The sequence below is a fragment of the Poromitra crassiceps genome (assembly GCF_964638095.1).
Source record: "Poromitra crassiceps genome assembly, chromosome: 17".
Taxonomy (NCBI): Eukaryota; Metazoa; Chordata; class Actinopteri; order Beryciformes; family Melamphaidae; genus Poromitra; species Poromitra crassiceps.
Window position 1 is genome coordinate 35,858,429 of NC_139635.1, and position 26,947 is coordinate 35,885,375.

At 45.4% G+C, this 26,947-nt stretch overlaps 2 protein-coding genes across 2 annotated transcripts in view; one reads left to right on the plus strand and one right to left on the minus strand.

Moving 5' to 3' along the window:
* Window positions 1-5,114, plus strand: part of ak5 (adenylate kinase 5) — a 117,209-nt gene extending 112,095 nt beyond the window's left edge. The window contains exons 13-14 of the mRNA XM_083653765.1: window positions 1,660-1,839; window positions 4,568-5,114. Coding sequence (XP_083509891.1) covers window positions 1,660-1,839; window positions 4,568-4,642 — 255 coding nt within the window. The 3' untranslated portion in view covers window positions 4,643-5,114. The remainder of the gene's footprint in view (window positions 1-1,659; window positions 1,840-4,567) is intronic.
* A 7,779-nt stretch (window positions 5,115-12,893) lies between these two features.
* Window positions 12,894-26,947, minus strand: part of zzz3 (zinc finger, ZZ-type containing 3) — a 36,451-nt gene continuing 22,397 nt past the window's right edge. Inside the window, exons 8-12 of the mRNA XM_083653763.1 lie at window positions 25,091-25,186; window positions 24,234-24,383; window positions 18,908-19,039; window positions 16,560-16,660; window positions 12,894-15,386 (exon numbers count right to left, since the gene is read on the minus strand). Of these exons, the coding sequence (XP_083509889.1) occupies window positions 15,242-15,386; window positions 16,560-16,660; window positions 18,908-19,039; window positions 24,234-24,383; window positions 25,091-25,186 (624 nt within the window). The 3' untranslated portion in view covers window positions 12,894-15,241. The remainder of the gene's footprint in view (window positions 15,387-16,559; window positions 16,661-18,907; window positions 19,040-24,233; window positions 24,384-25,090; window positions 25,187-26,947) is intronic.

The following is a 26,947-nucleotide window of genomic DNA, read 5'->3' on the forward strand; positions in this document are numbered from 1 at the left end:
AACAAACAGACAAGCCAAGGTCAGAACACAACAAACAAACAAACAGACAAGCCAAGGTCAGAACACAACACACAAACAAACAGACAAGCCAAGGTCAGAACACAACAAACAAACAGACAGGCCAAGGTCAGAACACAACAAACAAACAGACAGGCCAAGGTCAGAACACAACAAACAAACAGACAGGCCAAGGTCAGAACACAACAAACAAACAGACAGGCCAAGGTCAGAACACAACAACAAACAAACAGACAGGCCAAGGTCAGAACACAACAAACAAACAAACAGGCCAAGGTCAGAACACAACAAACAAACAAACAGACAAGCCAAGGTCAGAACACAACAAACAAACAAACAGACAGACAGGCCAAGGTCAGAACACAACAAACAAACAGACAGACAGGCCAAGGTCAGAACACAACACACAAACAAACAGACAGGCCAAGGTCAGAACACAACAAACAGACAGACAGGCCAAGGTCAGAACACAACAACAAACAAACAGACAGGCCAAGGTCAGAACACAACAAACAAACAAACAGGCCAAGGTCAGAACACAACAAACAAACAAACAGACAAGCCAAGGTCAGAACACAACAAACAAACAAACAAACAGACAGGCCAAGGTCAGAACACAACAAACAAACAAACAGACAGGCCAAGGTCAGAACACAACAAACAAACAAACAAACAAACAGACAGGCCAAGGTCAGAACACAACAAACAAACAAACAGACAAGCCAAGGTCAGAACACAACAAACAAACAAACAGACAGGCCAAGGTCAGAACACAACAAACAGACAGACAGGCCAAGGTCAGAACACAACAACAAACAAACAGACAAGCCAAGGTCAGAACACAACAAACAAACAGACAGACAGGCCAAGGTCAGAACACAACAAACAAACAAACAGACAAGCCAAGGTCAGAACACAACAAACAAACAAACAGACAGGCCAAGGTCAGAACACAACAAACAAACAAACAAACAGACAGACAGACAGACAGACAGACAGACAGACAGACAGACAGACAGACAAACTAGGAGCTGTGTATCCAAAACAACACTTGGGAGGAAGTGGTAACACTTTATTGGAAGAGGTGTGCATGAGACTGACATGACACCTGTCATAAACATGAATGAGGCTTTATGATTGTTTATGACTGTTGTCATTGTCATTCGGTAAATTGTGTTATTGTTAATGCAACGTTGACATTGTTTTGAGATGTCTTCGTTATGACAACTTGACATGAACCAAGACAACATAACCTGTCATAAACATGACATAGCAGGCCTAAGGCCTGTTTATTAACTGTTTATTAACAATGACATAATTTTTTTAAAATATAATTTTTTAAAATTCACTATTTATTTGTCTAAGAAACACATTTCGAGCATTTAATCATAAGCATTTAGATCAAAAGATAATTATTTAGATAATGAGAAACAGTGCATTCAATCAGGTCTGTCCAAACTTTTCACTTATCTGTGTGTGTGTGTGTGTGTGTGTGTGTGTGTGTGTGTGTGTGTGTGTGTGTGTGTGTGCGTGCGTGCGTGCGTGGGTGCGTGCGTGCGTGTGTGTGCGTGTGCGTGCGTCTGCGTGCGTGCATGCATGTTTGTGTGTGTGTGTGTGTGTGTGTGTGTGTGTGTGTGTCAGATGGGGGCTCCCAGTGCGGTGCTGCTATTGGAGTGCTCCCCAGACACCGTGTGCAGCCTGCGGTGCAGAGAGAGGGGCGGGGCCTGCAGAGAAAGGGGCGGGGCCTGGGACAAGACAAGCTTCTGCTGCCACAGCCAGCCAGTCGCAGCTCACTATGAACGCAGCAAGCTCCTGCACAGGGTGAGCTTGTGTTGGGGTCAGTGTTGGGCAAGTTACTCAGGAAGTGTAATTACTTACTTATTACTTACTATTACTACTTATTCAAGACCCGCCCCGCCCCCCGCACATATGGACAATTAGTTCCATAACCCGACTCCACCCGAAACCGCATAATAGCTAAATAAGCCATGTGCAGTGGAAACATCTCATACAGTAGTGAACCTGACCAAACTGCCGTCGTTTCACACGGGACGTGAATAGCACTCCTGCTGGCCGAGAGCCCTGAAAGAGGCATGCTGAAAGTGGAACTTGCTGAAAGTGAGACTGAAGTGGCCCTCCAATAGACAAGAGTGGCCGTCCAATAGATGAGCCGACACTGCCACTTAGCCGCCAGGATTTGCAACTGCACCATCTTCTCTGAAAGTAGTGCGAGGCTCAAAACTAAAAATATGAGTTTTTAACTTTTATTTGAAAAGACAGGAGCACAATACAGAAACATATAGCACAATACAGCACATGCATGTTATTTGTTTCATTACCCGGATCCGAACCCAGAAATAAAATCAAGACAAAATATCACCACTGTTTTTGCAAGTCACCCGCATGGGACGCGACCCGATGCAGGACTCTGGTAAACTAGACTCTAGGCCAGGGGTGGGCAACTATTTTTCATGGGGGGCCACATGAGATACCCAGATTGCTGCCGGGGGCCGAACAAATATCGTCATGCCGTAACCCATGGATGGGCAACTTTGATGATAGAGAGGGCCACAAAAAAATGTCCTCGCTACCAGATTTTGCTGAGGGCCGAACAGCGCCAACGCGAAGAATTTGGGGCATTTGAAGCCAGGTTTAGGGGAATAACTCATTTTAAATTAACAGTTGTGATGTCATTATTCAGTCTTAACCACCAATATTTGATCCTTTTCTCACTCACTCCTATGTCACCACCTGCTCTCCATGCAGGGCTTGAAATTGACTTTTTTGATCACCTGCCAATATGGCTGCTAGATTTTAAAGTTACCAGCCAATTAGAATTTCCACTCGCCAAAATGTTTTTCTTGAAATAAACCAGAATATGAGTGGGTTAATTTAAGCATAAGTATCAGTAAGTGGCCCGGGATTCTCAAAGCCTGTGTTGAGGGTCACACGAACAAAATGCACTCTTGAAGCTAAATGAATCCAAAACCAATGAGTTAATTATTTAAATTTCTACTTCAATGTAGAACAGTCATTTCTTACACATGAGATTACTTTTAGCCTTTTAGTTATAAAGATTATTGAAAGATATTCCATATTCCAGAAATGCTATAACAGAAGTGGAGTATTGGCCAGAATGACATGAACATTTAGACACTTATTCAGCGGGTATCTTGCATGTTAAGTTCAGGTGCACTGTAATTTTATTTATTTATTTTTTATTTTTTTTTGCAATTCCATCGCGGGCATGCAGCCCGCAGGCCGTATTTTGCCCATGTGTGCTCTAGTCACTAGAGGATAGCATAGTTAGGGGTTCGACTCCACTGGGGTGATCAACGCTTTTAAAGGAATAGTTCACCCCAAAATGAAAATTCTGTCATTTTCTTCTCCCCACCCATGTCAATTGAAACTTGATCACCAAACACACAGCAAGTTAGCCTTCAGCTTTCTCCTGAACTATTGAGGTGGACAGCACCATTTTTTTACAGCGCCAAAAAAAGAGCATAAAAAGTCCACTGAATTTCTCCAAACTGCTCATACAGCATCTTCTCACATTGACCTCACAGATACATGTGAGACCAGACCAGATGATTGTCAGTGAGGAACATTTAGGAGCCATTTAGATCGATTTACAAAACACTTGGATTGCTGCACAAGCTGTGTTTGGAGAAAATCAATGCACTTTTTGTACTTTTTTTGGAGCTGTGAAAAGATGTGATCGGAGAAAGAAATATTTGGAAGTGTGTCTTTTCTTTTACTATAAACTTCTCTGCAGCTTCGTTCGACAGCCATGGGGGTGAGTAGATAGGCACTTTTTTTTTATTTTGGGGTGAACTATTACTTCAAAATTAGCTCATAGAGACAGTCCGCATGTCTGGGAACGCCCACAAAATGTTAAATGGCATATATCTCATGGGCTGACTCACCAAAAGACGGTGCTGCGGCTCTAAACTACAGGTTTGGGGGTTCTAGAGCAGAACACAAGACATCTGCTCAGATGTGCGTTTACTGCGGTGGTTAAATCCCCGATCGTGTCTGCCTCGGCTGGGCTATCAGCTAAATTCTAACTTTGCTGAATGGATAGAACAGTGTTTTTTACCCCACCCTGACCACGCTCCCAGCCAGGCTGAGCCAGCTAAACCAGCGTCTATGACGAGACGTGGTGTGTGACAGTGTGTGTTTGTGAGCTTTCAGAGTTTGCGTTGCAGACTGCTGGCCTAGATAGCACGTTAGACACTCATAGCATGTGTCAGAATCAGAATCACTTTTATTGCCACAGTAAGTCTACGTAATCAGATTACATAATGTGGAATTGCTCTTAGTGTAAGTATGCAGCATAGCGGTCACATCAATAGTCCGAAAACAAAAACAATACAGAAAGACAAAATCACAAGAGTCGAGTCCTTAGTAGTGGGGGCTTTTGAGCCATGGCATGTTGTTGAGGCCGATGGCAGTTGGGAAGAAGCTGTTCTTGTGACGAGAGGTTTTGGTCTTGACAGACCTCGGTCTCTTGCCGTTATTATCTCAGCCGGTTTGCCTCTGTCTGCAGATCGACGCTGAGAGGTCGCCGGAGGAAGTGTTCGCTCAGATCTGCCAGGCTGTGGACTCCTGTTCAGCCTTCTGAATTCAACAAACACACCCCCTCTGCTGTCCAGGAGGTCCAACTTCTACCTGTGAACACCTTCAATCTCTCTGCAATATCTGTGAAAGGAGGACCCCCCCCCCCCCCCCCCCCCCCACACACACACACACAGGGTTCCCACACGTTCTTAAACATAAAATTCAAGCACTTTTCCAGGCAGAAATTCCCTGAAATTCAACGACCCAACACGACATAGTTTGAGACACAGACGTTAATTTACTGTTACAACACTGAGGATTTTTATAATCAGAACTAGCAGGCTTTACAGAAGCTTTTTCACTTTCTGTTTAACCGGCCTCATTCGATTTCGATCACTCATGCACGCACCTGACCATCACACTTTCTGGGGGCAGGTGGTGCTGGTAACAAGCAGAGGTGGGTAGTACTCAAGTACATTTACTCAGTTACTTGAGTCCTTTGTAACATAAATTGTACTTCTGAAGCCCTTTTCAGACAGTGACTTACTTACTTATGCCTGACACCCTTACCAGGGTATAGGCCGTCGACAAGGGACCTCCAGAGTTCTCGGTCACTGGCGTTCTTTTCTATCTGCGACCAGGTGCATCCCATTTTCTTGGTGTCTGCCTGGAGATCTCGCCGCCAGGTGTTTTTAGGCCGACCTCGGTTTCTCTTCCCTTGAGGGTTCCATGTTAGAGCCTGTCTGGTGGTGTTTGACACAGGTTTGCGCAATGTGTGCCCGAGTTTTTCATCTCTTGCGCTATTTGAAAGGTTTTCCCTGTTTGGTACATTGTTCTTTTCCTGGTTGAGAGAAGGGTCGTCGGTCCTGCGGCTTCCAAGGGCTCCTGGCTTTCACCACACAACGTCATGCGTCTTCGAGCTGAAGAGCTTTTCTTTCCCAGTGCCGAATTCTCTTTCTGTATCCTTGTCGTCGTTTCTGTAACTGAAAGTGTTTTCCGGGGTGGGGTTGTTGGCCCCACGCCCAACCCCCAACCTGGAGGACCAGGTGCTGCTTTTCGTCCGACCTCTATTCTAAAACCTGCCCGGCATGGTTGAACCTGCTGAGGGTATGAACCCCCTCCGGTATAGCCTTCAGAATCACGGAGGCACGCAAGCCTCCCCACCACGTCAAGGTAGCAGCACAGGGGGAGGAAGTGAACTCCTGAAGATATCCAGACATCACTCTGCTGTATGTATGAACACTATTGTCCGATGTGAGCGCCCCCCCCCCCCCCCCCCCCCCCGCACAAACGGATGTTAACCACCCAAGCCCCGCCCCCTAGTACTATGTCTGTGTCGCTCGCTGTTGATGTGATGATGCTGTGTGAATACTTCTGCTATATTGTTAAATGGCACTTTTACAAATCATTAATGTTCCCCGTGCAATGTAATTTCATGAATGGACGCAGTTACGTGGCTGGATTATTTGGAAGAGAGACAAATTGGTGAGTCAACGATGACAAATTAAATCGTTTCTTTTCCTCCCTCTGCCTGTTTGAATCTTGGAAATGCAACAAGATGATAGTGCTGCATTAGGCTATATATTTGAGAGATCACTTTTGTATAACGTATAACGTTAGCGTAATAAATTGCATCTAGTTACTCATGAAGTTACTCACTACTTGAGAGTAGTTTTTTTTACGACATACTTTTTTTACGCTTACTCAAGTATTTTTATGAGTACTTTTACTTCTACTTGAGTAAATATTATTATAAAGTAACTGTACTTTTACTTGAGTACCGTTGTTGTTTACTCTATCTACCCACTACTGGAAACAAGGACGCACAGATGGCGGCGGCCGGCGGGAGAGGCATGCAGACAGTGCAACGTAGCCTATAGAGTGAAGTAAAATATATATATATATATATATATATATATATATATATTTTTTTTTTTTATGTATATATATATATATATATCAAAGGAATTTCAATTTCTGTTCTTGCACAAAATTCAAGCACTTTCAATGACCCATGTCTATTTGTCTATTTTCAAAAAAATTCAAGAACCTGTGGGAACCCTGCACACATAATAACCTCACACACCTGCATCAGACACAATGCTCAATGAACTCCAGTGCATGTCCCCCTCAATGTCTTATCACTCAGTGAAATCCACTTCTATCGTAACACTGGAGAAGCGCCTGGTCGTCACATATAGCTTCATCTACTTACATTGTCTCTCTCTTAACATTAACCTCAGCATACGCTGCCTGCCCCGCTGCCCAACCAAGGCAGAGATATGGAGTGTGCTGAGAAAAAATAGCATTGCCTGCTGTGGCTGAGAGCATGTTTGTAGTTGAATGCTGAATCTGAAGTGCTCTGCACTCCCCGAGGCACAGAGGGTTTCTGTCATGCTGCAAAGCATTGTGGGCAAAAAAGTATATGTAAGTGTTCATGCTCTCATGCACAGCACGCTTTATTGTAACAAGCATGCAAGAATTACAATCAAGCTTACTGCTTTTTGTGAGTATTGCGTTTATATATGGCTGTTTCCAAGCTTCTCGTAGGTACAGGACAATGTTACATTTAAGTGCTTGTTTGGGTCGGATATTTAACGTTCAATAAAGCCAGTCCATTTGTTAAATCCAGTATTTTGGAGTGTGTGCTTTGATGTTTTGTGCATGGGGAGTCGAGGGAGGGAACGATCACAGATGATCTGACAGCGCCATCTGCTGGTGAGCAGATCACATCAAAGGTCCTTTGAGAGAGAAGGTAACTGAGGGGAACATCAAGACCTTTATTTTGAAGGTGAAGAAATTCTACCGGGAGAAGGGGTTGGCCTTGAAGTGGGTGTACCTTGAAGTCTTGCAGGCAGCAGGTTGCAGACACACACTAGGGAGGCAGTACAGATTTGGCACAACATTTGAAATGCACAAAAGGCCAGGATCTTCACTCTGGATAAAATGAATGGAATATAATGTAGTAGCACAGTAACTTTTACTGCAGCGTTAAAAACAGGCCTGTCAATGAATGACCACCGATGGTCACAGGAGACATAATGCAAGATTAAGAACATCGGTAACACTTTACAATAACGTACACAAATAATGTAGTAGCTAGTAAACTAATCATTAACTAATAATTAGTTTTAAAAAATTGGTTAAGATTAGGATTAGGGTGTGAAAATAGTGCAGTTCAGGGTGTCAATGGTCTTGTGTACGGCAACCATTTTAGGGCGTCCTCGTCCGTCAGAGTATAGGCTATCGTTCCTCAGTCTAAGCGTTGTCAGTTGTCATGCCTTCTAGTAAACCATGTTGAGTGTGCTCTGAAACACCTTCAGTCCTCACTCGAAAACACTGTCATTCTTCCTGCATTACTGTTTCACTCCTCACACGTCAGTCATCGCACAATACGGCGCCACTCGTCAGTCATCAGTCCTCACTCGTCAGTCATCACTCGTCAGTCATCAGTCCTCACTCGTCAGTCATCACTCGTCAGTCATCACCCGTCAGTCATCAGTCCTCACTCGTCAGTCCTCACTCGTCAGTCATCACGTCTCACACGAAGACGTTGTCATTCCTCCTGCAACGTGCCTCACTTATCACTCAAACTAGCTGTCAGTCATCACTCCTCACGCCTCACATGAAAACGCTGTCATTCGTTGTGATGACTGACAGCTAGTTTGAGTGATAAGTGATGACTGACGAGTGAGGAGTGATGACTGACAAGTGAGGAGTGATGCCTGACGAGTGAGGACTGATGACTGACGGGTGATGACTGACGAGTGAGGACTGATGACTGACGAGTGACGCCGTATTGTGCGATGACTGACGTGTGAGGTTTGAAACAGTAATGCAGGAAGAATGACAGCGTTTTCGTGTGAGGACTGAAGGTGTTTCAGAGCACACTCGACATGGTTTACTAGGAGGCATGACAACTGACAACGCTTAGACTGAGGAATGACAGCCAAACCTCTGAATGACGAGGATGCCCTAAAATGGTTGCCGTACTTGTGGCTTAATGACAAAGGTGCATGCCTTCCAATCTGTGGACTGGGGTTTGATTCCCTGTCAAACCAAACACATGGTCCTGGAACTATACCATCATGGTGATATCAGGACGTCCTTCGAGCCTCAGTAAGTTTTGAATGGCGACATCCAGAGGAAAGAGTGAAAAGCCCTGAGAAAACTTCTTAAGAAGTCTGACCTGGTGGCGCAGACAGGTGGCATCCTGCCCTGCAGTATTATAGTGTACTTTTCCCATCTGTTTATCGATACCGTGTAAAATGTGTTCAAATGGATGTTGACAGATTACATGTGGTTAGAAACTTACAACCACTAGCAATCACAGTTATCATGCCTGCTGCTCTAAAAGAAACTTCTGGAATTGCTGAACTAGAAAGTTTACAACAAAGGGACTCAAAGCCTCAGTCTTCTGATCCAAAATCAGACACCTTGTCCATTAGGCCAGGTGGTTTGACTACCGGAACAGGGTAACTTCTTATTTATTTGCCACTAGAAAAAGGTTTTTGTGTGTCTAAGAGTCCTTAGCCTCAGTCAAACCAGCCACACCTGAACAATCACACCCATGTGGTGCTAATTAAGTGTCTTAAAGTGGTAATCCACAACAGCTGCGCTGCAGCGCTGGATAACGTAATCTCATCATGAATGGAATTCATGAGGGAGAGAAGTCTTCCTCAGGAAACCTGGGTTACATCGTAACCATCCGTTCATCTCTATGCAATCTAAATCCCATAGAGATAGGCACAGTGCTTATCTCTATGCAATCTAAATCCCATAGAGATAAACAGCGAGATGGCCAGCGAGACTACCAGAACATCGACTGGGACATTTCTTTTGTGGCACAATTTGATCAAACTGCCACTGTACAAAAATTGTACATTTACTTTGTTCTGTCAGGAGAGGCGACAATGTTGCAGTGTGTTGTCACTCTTCCAACATGGTGCATCACTTGCAGCCAAAGGTAAACTGTCGCAGTAGCCTGGCATCACCAGACCAACTCACATTGCATCTGCAGAGCAATTATGAAATCTGAGCTGGCAGATTGGGCCGGTGAGCAGGCTAACGTTACCAGGCTAACGTTACGTCACACACCAAACTATTCCTTTGGATGAAGGGAAGGCTTGAACTAAATGAGGTCAATCATGTGGCAATCTGGGAACCCAGAGTCCATCAGTTTGATCATGTGACTGCCTGATTATGGCTAAAATTATAATCCCGATTATATTGCTTTTCCATTTCCCCTCATTAGCATTTTTTGCAAGTCTTTGCGGAGTTGTTGCAAGCACATGCACTAGTATTAAAATGAAACATGTTTCAATATTGCAGGAATCTACAATTAAAAATCATGTCAGCTAAAAATAAAATGTGATTAGACACATTACACACAATAAACATTTACACACACTAAATTGTACCCCACAGAGCCGTGTAAGAAGAGTTGTGACATCTCCATTCACTCAAATGGATCATTTTTTTTTACTCTCAAGAGTTCCAAGAAGTAGGCTAATGTCCTGGATTAAGCAGCACTGTCGACAGTTTGTGTTGTACTCTGAAAGTTTTTTTTTTCTTGAATCAAATTGTACATTATCAGCTTGATCTTAGTATGCAAAAGTAGCGCAAGACCCATTCCTGGCTGTTCATTGGCTAATGAGTCTCGCATTTTGGTCCTCTGCTGACGCCACTCTAGTAGAGGACACTAGTACCCCGGCCCTTACAAGTTTCCAGGGTTCCTCCACATTTTCCATTTCAAAATTCCATACTTTTCCAGACTCAAATTTCTAGACTTCTCTGTCAGGCCATATTTGACATAAGTGAAGACTGAAAAGCTCTGACAGAAATGACTTGACCTTCCACAGAGATATGAGCTGGTGATTGTGAGAGAGGAAATCACAGACAGCTGAACTTTTACCGACATTGAAAGAGAAAATCCAATATTTTATGTACTACATCCAATGCGGTCGCCAGGTGTACAAACACCACAAAACATTATATTTAGACTATATTTCTCAGTTTGGGCTTTGGCATCTGATTTGAAAGCATAAAGAGTGAGACAGGTGGGATTTGAACCAGTGAAGGACTACACACCAAGCAGCTGTTTATCTCACAGAGCTCGAGCCAGGGACTCTGCAGTTGTCAGACAACTGTTGTCTTCATCAGCTTATTGATATCAGTGTTCAAACTACTGATGATAAAGAAACATCACTGCTGGCATCCTACAGTCAGCAGCTTATCATATGAACATTTCTAAAGCCAGAGCCTGATGCAGGGATTGAACCAACAACCTTCTGCACCACAGCCATGTCTGTCAGCTATGTGGTATAGAGCTGGACAATATTATGGGCTGAACAGTGACAATATATATTTCCACAAGTGGGCTAAACGTTCAGTTCTAAGTCAAAGGCACATGTGAGATGTAGGGCGTGGCGATATGGAAAATGTGCTTTTCATCTTCAATCAGAAATGTGTCATGATCTTAAAATATCTTCATATCACGATATGATTCCACTGAAAGATAAACGATAATACAGTATTGAATTATTGCCCAGCCTTAGGTTTAGGTAAGCAAAACCACGGTTAGATTTAGGCAACAAAAGCAACTTGGTTGGGGTTACGGCTATGGTTTGGGGATTCGAACCAGGTGTCGAACAGGTCCGGTCCCCTACTCCCACCTCTTCTCCCTAGTGTGACTTTGACCTACTTAAACCTCAGACTGTTACTACATTACGTCCCTTTCACGTCAGCAACAATAATGCAGAGGCGGCACGACTAATCCGATATCGGCGTATTTGGACGCCCTGGGAGTGAGACCGCTAGATGTTTATTATAAATGGTTTTGAAATACAACTGTTAACATGTGTTACATTCTGATGCCATGATAAAACACTCGCTTGTATGAATTACTTTTTTCTAAATTCTGAAGATTTTATTTAGAAAAACAAATAGTTACAATAGATAATACCGTAAATTCCGGACTATAAGACGCACCGGTGTATAAGCCGCGGGACCAAAATTGACTATTTTTTTCTTCTATAAGCCGCACCGGACTATAAGCCGCGGGTGTTTTGATGTTTAATTACCATATGAAAGGGTTCGTGCACAGAGAGGAATGTCGGGAAAGAGATCGCTGTTTGGGGAAGCTCCCATTTATTAACATTTCAACAAAACAAAACAAAAGTCAGGTCACTAATCCCCAGACAAAATCACACAACAATAGGCTACCGTATATGTGCAGCAAACCTGTAACCAGAGAAGTCAAGTCACTAATCCTCGTCTTCCTCTTCTTCCTGCGTACTGAAACCACCAAAGTCCTCATCTTCAGTGTCGGAAACGAACAGGTTCAGGGTGGCTTCGTCAACCACTCTCCTCTCTCCTTCAGGTGCCATGGCACGAGTCCGATACCTCACGAGTCCGACACCTCACGAGTCCGAAAAAAGAGGCTAACTTCCCCCAGACCCTAACCCAAAACCTAACCTCTCCCACCCCCACGCCTAAACCTAACATCCCCCAGACCCTAACCCAAAACCTAACCTCTCCCACCCCCACGCCTAAACCTAACCTCCCCCAGACCCTAACCCAAAACCATGAGGTGTCGGACTCGTGAGGTATCGGACTCGTGAGGTATCGGACTAGGGGGCAGTCCCCGTGGCGTCATCCTCTTCATCCCGCAGCAGTCCAGCGTTTTGGAACCCGTTGGTAATTGTGGATGTTTTCACACTCCTATAATATTCCGTGATCTTCCTTTGTGTGAATTCGCCGAAGTTTGTGATTTTCTCCTGATAGTCGGGAGGGAGTTGTTCAGTAGTTCTCCCCCGGACGGACAGTCCCTTTTGCCCAGGTTACGCGCGGCTGCTCTGTTTGATCGGCGGCTGCTCTCTTTTAATGCGAGATTGACTGCTTTCAACTTGAAAGCTGCCTCGTGTGAATTTCTGCGTACCTTCCCCATGGTAAGTGAGAGTGTTGCTTCTACTGCTCGTCTTGTTGTGAATATTCCTTGATCTTCCTTTGTGTGAATTCGCCGAAGTTTGTGATTTTCTCCTGGTAGTCGGGGGAGGGAGTTGTTGCCCGAGTGGCCGTTTGCTTACCGTAATTACCATATGTAAGTGGTCACGCACAGAGGGGATTGTCGGGAAGAGATGGCTGTTTGAGGAAGCTCCCATTTACCGTATTACAACATTTCAACAAAACAACATAACACAACACCACCGTTGTTTATTTTTACAGTGCACACAGTGTCCGCGGTGTGGTGAAAAGAGGGCAAGAGAGGAAATTAAAACAGAAGTGGATTTATAGTTAGAAAGAGTGCTAAAAAAGAGAGATTTTTTTTTTATTTTTTTTTTTTTCCTGAAAAAATCCATAGATAAGACGCACCGTTATATAAGCCGCAGGGGCCAAAAAACGGGAAAAAAGCCGCGGCTTATAGTCCGGAATTTACGGTAGTCTGGAAACACATTTGTCCATACTCTTTTCCCTTTTCCATACTTTTCCAGACCTGTGAAATACTAAAATCAAATTCCATACTTGCGTAGGAACCCTGAGTTTCCCAAAAGAATAAAACAGGAACCACAGGTGTAGAAACACTATTTTCACATACTTTTATTTCCACGGTTCTCCTCTAGCATTTTTTTTTTTACATTATTATTTTTTACATAAGAACAGACTGTTATGCACAGATATTGAAGCAGGGCAAAGGGTGGTGAGGGAAGGAGACGAAAACAAAAACCATACAAAATGGTGTCTACTCAAGCACAACAAAATCTATGTGTATAAAATTGCGTGGGTTGTTCCACTGTGGAGGCAGCGACTGCTACCTCGATTCTTCTTTTTAAATAGATTAATAAAAATACAATCTTTTTAATGGACCTTTAAGTGGACTGCAAAAATTAAAGAGGCATGATGACTGGGGTCAATTTAACGTAGGTCAATGGCGCCACGCGGGGAGGGAGGAGTCGTGGCCAAGTTCAGAGGCGGAAATCCCCAGAAAACAATTTAAAAAAATGGCACACAGCCACTAGCGCTGGCTACTTTTCACCATATACTTGTATACTCAACATGATCAACAACAGCACACATTAGGGGGGGGAAACAAACAGAAAAACAAAAAAGATCTTCTACATTTTCCCATACGTTCTCATTCGTCTGCCTTCAAAAACATCTGCTCTCCATGCTGTAGTGCTTCTTAGTCACAAACTGAACAAACGTTTGAAAAGGAAATGGAGATGACAGTGTGTGTGAGAGAGAGAGGTGGTGAAAAGTGAGGGGGTAGAGAGCAGCGTTGACTGACAGTGGTAGGGTAGCCCCATGTTCACATGGCGGCGCACGGTTTGTTTAATCGACAGCTCACCCTAAAATCCAAAATCCATATTTTCCCCTCTTACCTGTACTGCTATTTATCAGTCTAGGTTGTTTTGGTGCGAGTTGCCGAGTTTCGGAGATATCGGCCCTAGAGGCTTCTGCCTTCTCTCGAATACAATGGAACTGGATGGCACTCGGCTTGTGGTGCTCAAAGCACATAAAAGAAAATAGTAGTGAGATAATCCACCAGGCCTTGTCAGCATTTTCATGTCGGAACTATTTTCCATTTTCGACCAAACTACACCCACTAGCTGCTGTTTCATGTAGGAACTAGCTAGGAGTTTACTACATGAAACTGCTCACAACAAGGTCTGTGGATTATCTTGAGTAACCGGGTCAAGATTTCTGGAAAGAGACATTGCTGCCGAGTTTTTAAATTTTTATTTTTGTGTGCTGAGCACCATAAGCCGAGTGCCATCCAGTTCCGTTGTATTCGAGAGGAGGCGAACATCTCTAGGGCCAATATCGCCCAAACGCAGGCAACTAACACAACACGATCTAGGTGGATAAATAGCACTACAGGTGAGATGAAAAATATGCATTTTGGATTTTAGGGTGAGCTGTCCCTTTACACAAACGGGTTTGTCTTCAGAACGTTGTGTGGATCGACAGAGCTCCTGTGATCCATTTCCTACTTGGAAATTAATTAATTGAATTTAATTAATTTCCCGTTTCTCCACCGTCTCCGCGGCAAGTCCCATCGCCCCACTCCCGCTGTGGAAGTCTGACTCATAAATACTCAATCTACAGATACCTAGCTAGGACATGTTTCACTCTTGCATAACACGGAGACCACACACACACATACTAACCACCCATGTGTATCTCAGTTGATGAGTTAAGGTCCGCTACGAACACACTGGTCGACCACACATTTCCATTAGGTGGCGCTTCACCAGACTGACCGTCACTTTCTCCAGTTTCAAAGCAGCACAGGGAGGTATGGGAGGAGGGGAACGGGACAAAGACAGCCCTCCTGGAGTCACAGAGCTCAGGAATGTCGGTGTGCCTTCTGTTTTTTTGTTTTTAAAAATAGTGTATCATTTTAAATCAGAGATCCATTGATTAACCTGGCCGAGGTGGAGCGGGGCCCCCCAACTCTGAAGAGCCAACATGGCCGCCATTGCTGGAGTCAGGGAGGCCAGTTAGCAGCAGCACTGTGGTCTGCTCCGAGGCTCCCGGCTGCCTGCCTGCCTGCCTGAAGGCGGGTGAAGCGGTTATCTTGGACTTGGAGGATGGAGCCATGCACAGAGTGGCCTGTGGGATATGTGGAGAGAGCCTGGAGCTAGGGGCGCCTCGGACCCTGTCATCTGTTAGCCGGGAAGTAGTTGGGGTCCAGGTAGTTGTAGCCCGTGCTCTGCGGCAGGCAGTAGTCCCTGTCCAGGAAGGTTTGCGACTGGTACACTGGTTCCAGATGGTGGTTAGGCTTGTGGCTCTCTGTCTTGAACAAGCTGGAAGAGAGAAAAAAGTGAAAAAATAAAAAGGGGGAAAATGCAAAGTCAATGTTGGAGCTGGTAGCTTGGCGCTCTGATCCTGCAGTTAAGACGAGGACTACATGATAAGAAGTTAACCCCTTTCACATTCAACAGGGTTCTCAAAGTTAAATTTAAGACTTTTTAAGGCCTTTTTAACACCACTTAGAATTAAATTTAATGCCAACTTCATTACCATACTGGCAAAAGTATGAAGGCTATAAGACGAATCAGCGTGACGTCACTTGACACCAGAAATGCAGAACCCCACGGCAGTTAGTATGAGTTGTGCCAAACAAACGTTAATATCTAAATGCTGCTCGGCTGATCCCTCGTATAACAGAAATCAGTATGGCTTTTAAGGCTATGAAAATAATGATTTAGCAAGTACTTGAATTTAATAAAACATTTTATTATAACACTCAAATTAATATTTAATACACGCCAACTTGTGAGGGGTGTGTGTGTGCACTCTAATAACAAATTAAAAAGATGAATATTTGTCGAATAGAGCCCCCACCCTTCTCCATGGCCTCAAAAGTGCCTTTTCTTCCATTTCTATTATTCTGATATTACATCTCTCCTGGTTAGCAGTCATAACTCATCAGACATGAATAGATAGAAATATTAATAAAAATAAAAATAATTGATTGGATTTATATAGAGCCTTTCAAGACACTCAAAGCGCTTCACATATAATTTTGCTAAGCCTTTATTTTGAAGAGAAAATGTGCTTCAGCGACAAGACTAGTTTGACAGAACTGCAGCTTGAGTTAACATTACGGGCAGTTCAAAGTATCTGACGAAGAGACCTGAGCATGGAGCTGGCCTGACAGCCAGCCTATAAGTCTGTTGGCAAACTGTTAAAACTTAACTGTAAGCTAACATTAGCGATGAGGCTAACGTAGCTTTATCAAAAGGCTCGTTTGAGATGACTAACGCTACCTGCTTGGCCTGGAAGATAAGAGTAGCTGAGTGCAGTCAGGCGAGGAGTCGGCTCAGAAGACGCGCACCAGGTTGGGGTAGATCATTATGAGCTGGTCATTTTAAAAGTAACTTGCAAGGCAAAAAAGGTGTGGGCACCCCTGCTGTATAGGAATTGTGCTGAAGAAATCAATTGAGCATTATCTGATGGCACTTGGACAGTCTCACCAGTCAGAGCAGTTAGAGCAGAAATCCACCGTGTTGTCCTGGGGACACTCCTGACAATGCCACCGCACTCCCTGGATGGGGTCCATGCCGCACACGTCACACTGCGCGCACGCACGCACGCACACACACACACACACACACACACACACACACACACACACACACACACACACACACACACACACAATTAACCTCAGAACAAAACATTGCTGTAGGCAGGGTGCAACATTATCAGCCTCCAAGCATCAAAATGTCAGTAAAACTTTTGGCGGATAAGTCAACAAGGCTGACCTTTGTAACTGACACCTTTTGGATACCATTACATTTGAATACATTAGTGAGATACAGTCTACAAATTTTGCCTGTTCTAATGGGCCATTCCATTTAAACTGGGAGCTGGGAATGTGACGGTTCAAAGGTCATGAGATCCGACAGTCGGTGACGTCACCTGTGCTCGGATTTTCTCTGCCGAAATCGGAGGAACCTCACCAGCCGCAACCTCAAAAATCCAAGATGGCTGCTCCGCGCATGAACAGTAGTTAAAATCATAATAAATACTGTTTATTAGCACTCTGTCTTTTTTTTGTGTCTCATTAAATCAGCTGTCCACACAGCACTGTCTAACTTCTATCTGTGGACATGTTGCTACAGTGTTTGTATGCACAAAATACGGCGAAATGCATTGTTATTAACTCGTATTGCTAACAATGGCTAGCCTGACTAGAGCTACTAACCCTGGCTGGTTTCCCCGATTGTTTAATAGGAACGCCGACAACTTGGGTGTGACGTCACCCAACTGTGAAATCCTTCGCTCCCAGATTAAATGGAATGCAGAATGAAACTTTGTCTCTCAGCTGGCCACAGCACACTCCCTCTGACCATGAGCCAATCAAATCAAGGCAAAACAAGGGCTCTGTATCAAACAGGCTCCTGACTGGCTGCCTGCTACGCTGCTCTACACAAAGAAGTAGCGCCTAAAACTTAACATTATTCACATGTTGCAAGTCACTTCATGGTGAATTACAAATTTGACACAATGTATAAATGAAGGAGTTTTAAACTAAACTTCTTAATCTGTGCACGTTTTAATGACTCATTGTGACCACTGGAGGGCGAACTGAGCCAGGCTTTGGTATGTCAGTGCTCAAAATGTTGACAATATGGCCGGCATTATTGTATTTCATAGTTGAAATACATAGTCGGGCAGCAAAACATCCACACATCCCAAATGCTTTCCCCAACTCCCGAAGACAAGTTCCCAGGAGCTGCTGAGTTCAACAAACTCATGGTCAACTCAGGAAACAAAGTCAGATTGCAGACGCTTGTGAAGGAACTGTTGAAAACACAAGTTAGTCGGGTGCGGGGTGATATATATACTCTGCTGCGAGGGAGAAACGCCAGTCAACCCGGGAGCTGGTGTGGCGAGCGGGGACTACGTCTTCAAGCATCCAGGGGCAGAGATGCAATCAAAACAACATGAATTCTGAATTCCTCGACCCAAAAAGTCCCAGAACCTACTGTGCAAGCATTGTATGCCAAACCATTGAAAAAGATGATTTCCAACATGTAAATATTTATTTTCATGCACCGCCCAAAAAAAGGTTTGCAACACACGGGAAAAGTGGGCGTGGACGTCCCGGCATGACCCTTTGACCCCTCACAAACATCTTAATTTTCTCCTGGAAAAGGTTCTGGGTAGAAAAGGTTCTGGGTAGAAAAGGTTCTGGGTAGAAAAGGTTCTGGGTAGAAAAGGTTCTGGGTAGAAAAGGTTCTGAGTAGAAAAGGTTCTGGGTTCAGCCCAACTTCCAGCAGCTGTTACGGTTTAGCCCTACAGGAGTGAAATTAAACTGTTTGAAATGTGTTCGGAGACACCTTCACCTTTTGAGACATAAATAAAAAGCGGGGGCGGGGGGGAATCAAATTCTCGACCGTTTTTATTTTTGCTTCGAGCAAAATGTTTTATGGTCACTCACGATTCAGTAGGTCGCTGGTCGGCTTGGTTTCAGCCTTAAAACCTGTTATATAAGGATTTATCAAAATGTCTATGGAGAAAATGAATGAGGAACTCTTTTTCTGGGCTGGAAACGTCACGTTGACTGTTCAGCTCTATAGACGGTTTCGCTGGAATTCTGCTGTTAGGGAACAGTTTGAAACCTATCTTATTTCCTGTTAGCTATTGTATTAGCATACACTGCTACATGCTAATGGAGCCCCCTAGCATTAAAAAAATCTCACGTGCGTACTTGTGCGACAGAGTGACAATAAATATCTTGAATCTTGAAACAGGAAATAAACTAGGAGCCATTTAGAATGTTTTGGTCTGTTGTAACAGAGGAGTAGGGCTTCACCTTGTAGCCCATGTGCTGCACCCCAGCGCCCTCCTGGATCTCCCGTAGCTTCTGCTTCTTCAGCCGCTTCAGCTCCAGAAGCTCCTTGTACTCCGGCAAGTGTCTGAACTCCACAGGTACACCCTCCTCATCCTGGGTGGGCACGACACACACGCGCACACACACACACACACACACACACACACACACACACACACACACACACACACACACACACACACACACACACACACACACACACACACACACACACACACACACACACAGAGCAGAGGAAACAAGTGATAAGCATTAGTGCACCCATATACAAAACAGCTCTATAGCTCTCTGGGGATCCATTTGGCAGCACAGCTATTCGAGATGTTTTATAGCCTAAAGGGGAACTGCTGCTACTCTTGATCGGTCTAATTTTAGCCGAGCAAGGGCAATTTATCCATTATTACATACATAACTTTACCCATAGACATAATATACACTGCCCGAACAATAGGAACACCGTCCTTAATACTGGCTAAGTATCAGCTTTCAGCTCTGTGTCAACTGGCTACCAAAGTGACATGATCCTGCAGGTTTGACGTGTTGTATTCTGAGATGCTTTTCTGCTCACGCTCGAGCAGGGATGATGTATTTATTCAAAGAGGTGACATGAACCAATGGATAACAAAGTGCAGACTGCAAAAGTGACTGTTTGCACTGGTGCAACTTATCCACAACTCCACGTGTGAAGTTACAATATTCAAAGGAAGGATACAATAATGCTCAACTAAAATCCTTTCAAGCTGTGCAAAGTAAGTTTACAGGAGGGGAAAAAACCATGAATTAATGAAAAAATATGCATTTCAGGATAAATGGCACAATATGGTGTCATGATATGGCACCACTGTATCGATAATGTATCGCAAGAGGAAGTATCAATGCTTGTGGCCCATGCTGCAACAACGTTGCGAGTTTGCTCCAACCCGGTGGTGTTAGAGGTTTGCTCCAACCCGGCGCTGTTAAGAGGTTTGCTCCAACCCGGCGGTGTTAAGAGGTTTGCTCCAACCCGGCGCTGTTAAGAGGTTTGCTCCAACCCGGCGCTGTTAAGAGGTTTGCTCCAACCCGGCGGTGTTAAGAGGTTTGCTCCAACCCGGTGGTCTTAGAGGGTGTTAATGGGCCGGTGGTTTCGGCAGCCTGCGCTGTCAGTAGGGGGCAGTGACCCGGTTTGACTTAAAGGTTACTGCCATCATGGAGAGAGAGAGAGAGAATGTCAGCATTGGATAACAGTTAGACTAGATAACAGTGAGTGTGAGGAGTCACACAGTTCAGAGTGAAGGCTAGGCTGGGTCTGAGCCCGCCCCCCCCCGTCTGTTCACTCATTTTCAACAGCACATGCCGGCCGGATCGAAAAAAGAACAAACGTGTATGATCAAGGGCCAACTACTTTGTTTCATCCAAAGGTGTTAAAGGGGAGTGAGAGAGGCCTCCACAGAAGAGCCTTAAAGGGGAGGGAGGGCAGGCTACCACAGAATAGCCTTAAAGAGGAGGGAGGGCAGGCTACCACAGAAGAGCCCTAAAAGGGGAGGGAGGGCAGGCTACCACAGAAGAGCCCTAAAAGGGGAGGGAGGGCAGGCTACCACAGAATAGCCTTAAAGAGGAGGGAGGGCAGGCTACCACAGAAGAGCCTTAAAGGGGAGGGAGGGCAGGCTACCACAGAAGAGCCCTAAAAGGGGAGGGAGGGCAGGCTACCACAGAATAGCCTTAAAGAGGAGGGAGGGCAGGCTACCACAGAAGAGCCTTAAAGGGGAGGGAGGGCAGGCTGCCTACCACAGAATAGCCTTAAAGAGGAGGGAGGGCAGGCTACCACAGAAGAGCCTTAAAGGGGAGGGAGGGCAGGCTACCACAGAATAGCCTTAAAGAGGAGGGAGGGCAGGCTACCACAGAATAGCCTTAAAGGGGAGGGAGGGCAGGCTACCACAGAATAGCCTTAAAGAGGAGGGAGGGCAGGCTACCACAGAATAGCCTTAAAGAGGAGGGAGGGCAGGCTACCACAGAATAGCCTTAAAGGGGAGGGAGGGCAGGCTACCACAGAATAGCCTTAAAGAGGAGGGAGGGCAGGCTACCACAGAATAGCCTTAAAGGGGAGGGAGGGCAGGCTACCACAGAATAGCCTTAAAGGGGAGGGAGGGCAGGCTACCACAGAATAGCCTTAAAGGGGAGGGAGGGCAGGCTACCACAGAATAGCCTTAAAGGGGAGGGAGGGCAGGCTACCACAGAATAGCCTTAAAGGGGAGGGAGGGCAGGCTACCACAGAATAGCCTTAAAGGGGAGGGAGGGCAGGCTACCACAGAATAGCCTTAAAGGGGAGGGAGGGCAGGCTACCACAGAATAGCCTTAAAGAGGAGGGAGGGCAGGCTGCCTACCACAGAATAGCCTTAAAGAGGGAGGGCAGGCTACCACAGAATAGCCTTAAAGAGGAGGGAGGGCAGGCTACCACAGAATAGCCTTAAAGGGGAGGGAGGGCAGGCTACCACAGAATAGCCTTAAAGAGGAGGGAGGGCAGGCTACCACAGAATAGCCTTAAAGAGGAGGGAGGGCAGGCTACCACAGAAGAGCCTTAAAAGGGAGGGAGGGCAGGCTGCCACAGAATAGCCTTAAAGAGGAGGGAGGGCAGGCTACCTACCACAGAAGAGCCTTAAAAGGGAGGGAGGGCAGGCTACCACAGAATAGCCTTAAAGAGGAGGGAGGGCAGGCTACCACAGAATAGCCTTAAAGAGGAGGGAGGGCAGGCTACCACAGAATAGCCTTAAAGGGGAGGGAGGGCAGGCTACCACAGAATAGCCTTAAAGAGGAGGGAGGGCAGGCTACCACAGAATAGCCTTAAAGGGGAGGGAGGGCAGGCTACCACAGAATAGCCTTAAAGGGGAGGGAGGGCAGGCTACCACAGAATAGCCTTAAAGGGGAGGGAGGGCAGGCTACCACAGAATAGCCTTAAAGAGGAGGGAGGGCAGGCTACCACAGAATAGCCTTAAAGGGGAGGGAGGGCAGGCTACCACAGAATAGCCTTAAAGGGGAGGGAGGGCAGGCTACCTAGTACCTACCACAGAAGAGCCTTAAAAGGGAGGGAGGGCAGGCTACCACAGAAGAGCGGACATGAGAGACGAGGCGGGACGTTTTCCCCGAGGAGCAAAGACACAGTGGATTACTTCCCCTCGTCTGAACTGACTCATATGGAGACTGGATGGAGGAGACAATCTCCCACAGGCACGTAAAGCAGAAGCAGCTTCCACCATCCTGTATCTTAGAGGTCACTGCTAGTGCTAACGCAGGAGAAGTCACGACTGTGAGAGGGAGGAGTTGTGAGCTTGTGATTGGCTGAATTAGGCAGCAAAGAAGCACAGCCAGGGATCTGATTTTGTGTCCACAATAAGAGTCTATCAAACAATTGTAAAGATACGGATAGTTTTCAGCAGGTCACCTACTTTGTTCTTGAAACTGACATCTTAAAGAATCAAACCCAATTATTATATTGTATTATAGGGGTGGGGGGGGAAATCGATACACCATAGTATCGCAATATTTTGCCTGATTATATTCTATCGATATTTGGACACCAAGTATCGATATTATTATTATTATTATTCTTTTTGTTGGATTTGTTGCATTTGCCCGAAGCACCCGATGGTGCAGTCCGCGCCTGCAGTGGCGTTTTGAGTCCAGAGAAGCTTAATAATGTAGCCTAGGTGTGGGGCAAAAACAAAACAAAAAAACACTGCATGTTTTACTTCCGGTGAGGTCAAGGAAAAGGTAGGAAAAGGAGTTAGGAGTGACAATATATCGAAATATCGCAATATTCAATATATCGCAATACTAGCATATCGCAATACTATCATATCGTGCCTCAACTATCGTTTTAGTATCGTATCGTGGGCATCTGGTGATTCCCACCCCTATTGTACTTTACGTTCAAAATGTGTGTTATTCCCAGCTAAGATGATTGCAACATCACACAAACAAAGATCAAGAAGACCCAAGGCCTCCTTTTTTCTTGCATGTTTTTAGCGGGGGGTTCCTATCTGGAGGAAACCCCAGGGGAGCACGGGGAGAACATGCACAACTCCACACAGAAAGGGGCCCTTTTTTGACGAGCCCACCTGGCACTGAGGACATGGGGATGGGGGACCCTCAGCACCCCCAGGCGGGAATCGAACCCGGGACCTTCTTCCTGTGAGGTGACAGCGCTACCACTGCGCCACCGTGCCACAAGGCAACCTGCTTAGGCCTATTGACGTCTCAGACAGGGTGAATGTTGAAGTGCATGACATCCACCCAAAGCACTCACTCTGTCTGCTTCCCCCTCAAACACACACTGCTCCTTTTGAATGTCTCTCCACAGTTATTTCAAGCCTGACCACCACTGCAAGTGGCTCGCTTAAATATAGGAGAATGTATACAACGCTACGGAGCACTGAGGCAAACAAGTCGCGGGAGCAAGATACTGAGTGACACTGCTCATTACACTTTAATTTATAGATAGAAAATTTGAGTAAGGACATAAACTGTCGTTTGTTGACGCAACTTAGCTGAAAATAGCTGCTCTTTTATAGCTGAAAAAGCTCTGTCAATACAAGTCCAGTAACCAGAGCTAGCCCAGCCAGTGGTTTCTGGCCCAGTCTTTAAACTCTCTCACTGCAGAGAGCCTGCAGTGTCTCCGGCTGAGGCCAAGCAACAATTAGCAAAACCTCTCCACATAGCTTCAGCTGCTACAGTTCAATAAACTGTATGAACCTTAAGACAAGGAAATTAAACAAACTGTGTTCAAACCAGGACCGCCCAAGGCCAGAACATCTGCAACGTAGGCCCAGGCACCTCCCCGTTTTGCTTTTCCTGCCACTCAAAACGGAGAGAGGGGGAATAATATGGGATCTGATTGGTCGATTGCTGGGCAACTTGTTGCCCCCCAAAACATGACCAGCTACACCAAGTCCAACACACAGAAGAGAACGCAGGATGAGCTTTTGTGAGTTAAATGTTATACGGTCTCTCCGGATTGTGAATGTAGCTGAATCGCATAGTTTGACCAAGTCAAAGTTTTTTTTCCAAATGTCTATGGGAAAATGAATGGGGAATGAAATTCCTTAGGTCTAATGCCAAACCCTGGAAGAGGGTGTGACTTTGGCACGCTATTGAGAAGGTTGAGAAGGTCACTGCTGTCTGTTGACGCAGAGAGAGAGAGAGAGAGAGAGAGAGAGAGAGAGAGACACACACAGAGAGAGAGAGAGAGAGACAGAGAGAGAGAGAGACACAGAGAGAGAGAGAGAGAGAGAGAGAGGTTTAACTTGAGTCTGACCGAGTCATCAGCAGAGGCATCCTGCATGCTGCTATAATAGCCGGCGTGCTCCTCGTCTTCCTCCATGTAGACCGGAGGCTCGTAGGAGGTCAGGAAGGTGGACGGCCGGTACAGGTGCTTGTTCAGATGGTGCTGCCGCTTATTGGACACCTGGGTTAACAAAACACACAGCGGGGATGTTACCAAGCAGCCATGCATCATTCATCAAGAATGTAAACGCAGAACCAGTTTCCACACATTTTCATGGATACAATTTCCAAACTTTTCCATGACTTTTCAAGGATCCATGATAGAATTTCCATGTAATGTGAGGCGGTGACTCTGAATCAATAGCAGAAATGATTACCGGTACTACACTGGACAAATAGGCCACACCTCTTTATATTGGATGTTAGTAATTTTAGAGTCACTGCGTCACATTACATGGAAGCTACTGAAATAAAACATGAATTTTCCATAATACAACCACTAAAGAGGTGTGTCCTATTTGTCCAGTGTAGTAATAATTTCTAGTACATGAAATCATGAATTTACCATGAAAAGTATTTATAATTTTTTTTTAGAAAAAATTAAATAAAATCCAACAACAGCCAGAGAAAATACATTTGCCGTTACGTTATGTGGCACACTATCCATGAAGATTACTGTAACAATTAATTTCATTACACACAACAAAATTCCATTACTTTTCCAAAACATTTAAGGATTTTACTAATTCAATGACTTTTCCAGGCCTGGAAATTTTAAATTTTAAATTCCATGACTTTTCCAGGTTTTCCATTAACGTGGGAACCCTGATAACCAAGATTTGTTTAGAAGAGATTAGTTTAATAGATTGGAGAAGGGGTAATGGTTACCTTTTTAGTGTACATGCACATGTTGGGTGTTCTTCCAGGCACAGGGATACCAGCTTTTGTCAGTTTGATGAAGTACTTTTGAACCCTACTGGCAACCTGGAATGTGTTAACAGGAAAAACGCAGCGTTAATGATTTCCAACAGAGAAACAGCAGCATGAACTAAGTGAGGCCATCATCCCCCGTGTATCATCCAGATACACGCGGGATGCAATTAACACACAGGTGATGCTGCGAGTCTGTCGACACCTTTTATTATTGCAACGTGATTCATTCCATTGTACAGTTTTACCTGCGCAAAAGTCCACATGGTTAACATCATGACAGGCTCATAAAAATATATTAGAAATAAGCGCCTCGCGGTTGTATGCCTCCGCCAACAAGTCAAGTTGCAGTCTACATCCATGACTGTCCAGACTCATACAAGCACAAATACCTTGAAGCCCACGGTGAAGTGGTCTGGTCATTCTGCCTTATGACACTGTAGAAAATGTTTATGTTTAATCTACAACACGGCGAATCATTTTCAACATGGAAAATGGTCCTACCGCTACCCCCGGCCTAAACCACCCAACCCTGACTTTCTACAACCTTCCTATGCCTAGCTACGGCTCATTTTCGCTAGCCACTCCCCCTTACTGATGATCACGCCCCCCTCTGACCCTCCACATCCCCCAGTCACTCTCCCAAACCACCCCTCGAATCCCAACACTCTATGACCTTCCTATCCATAGCTATGGCCCCTTTTCCCTAGCCCCACTAGAGAGCTGCGTGGGCCTGAAATCTCGGCCCGAGCCCTCTCCGGCCCGTGACATGCAGGCCCGTGCCCGACCCGGCCCGGATGAGTTATGAAATGAATTGGCCCGAGCCGGCTGTGAGGCCTGAAGCCAATATTACCATATAATCACATCTCTCCCTCTCCTCAGCTGCTGCGGCGCGGCCGTCCTGCTCCTGCAGCCTCTCTCTCTATTTGTCTCTCTCTCTCTCTCTTTCTCTGTTCGGGAGCTGTCCGCTGTACACGGACGGACATGGCACACACGGCTTGTTTTGTTGTTTTTTACACACTGACACAGCACGCTGTCTGTCGCTGACTGAGCGGAAAGCTACATGTCATGACATGAGTATGACTGGCAGACTAACGTCACGTGAGGGTCTGTGTGTGACTGTGTGGCTGGGGGAGTGTCTGTGCACTCCTCCTCTTTGTCTGACTGTGCTCTGCCATGTAAAATTAAGCGAGTAATCCAACGTTATTTAATTTAATTATTGAAATGAGCCCGACACCGGCCCGGACCTATTAATAATAATAATAATAATAAAAGCCCGGCCCCGGCCCGTATTGGCCAGGGCCGAGGGGCCCGCGGGGGTACCCTCGGGTTTTGCAGCTCTCTAAGCCCCACCCCTTTCTCTCACCATGACCCCTAGCCAGACCCCCTACCAACCCCTCAAATCTTGACTCTCTACGACCTTCTTTTCCCTAGCCCCGCCCCATTCCTTGATGGAACGGACGGACATGCAGTGACCTTGAACTTTGACTTTTGAACACCAAAATCGAATCAGTTCTTCCTTGAGTCCAAGATGACGTTTGAGCCACATTTGAAGAAATTCCCTCAAGGTGTCCCTGAGATATCACGTTAACGAGCAAGGAGCGGGTGGTTGTGAGGTCACAGTGACCCACCAAAATCTAATCAGTCCATCCTTGAGTCCAAGTGGATGTTTAAGTCAAATTGGAAGAAATTCCATCAAGGCGTTCCTGAGATGTTGCGTTAACGAGCAAGAAATGGGTGGTCGTGAGGTCAGTGACCTTGACCTTCGACCACCAAATCTAATCAGGTCATCTTTGAGTCCAAGTGGACGTTTGA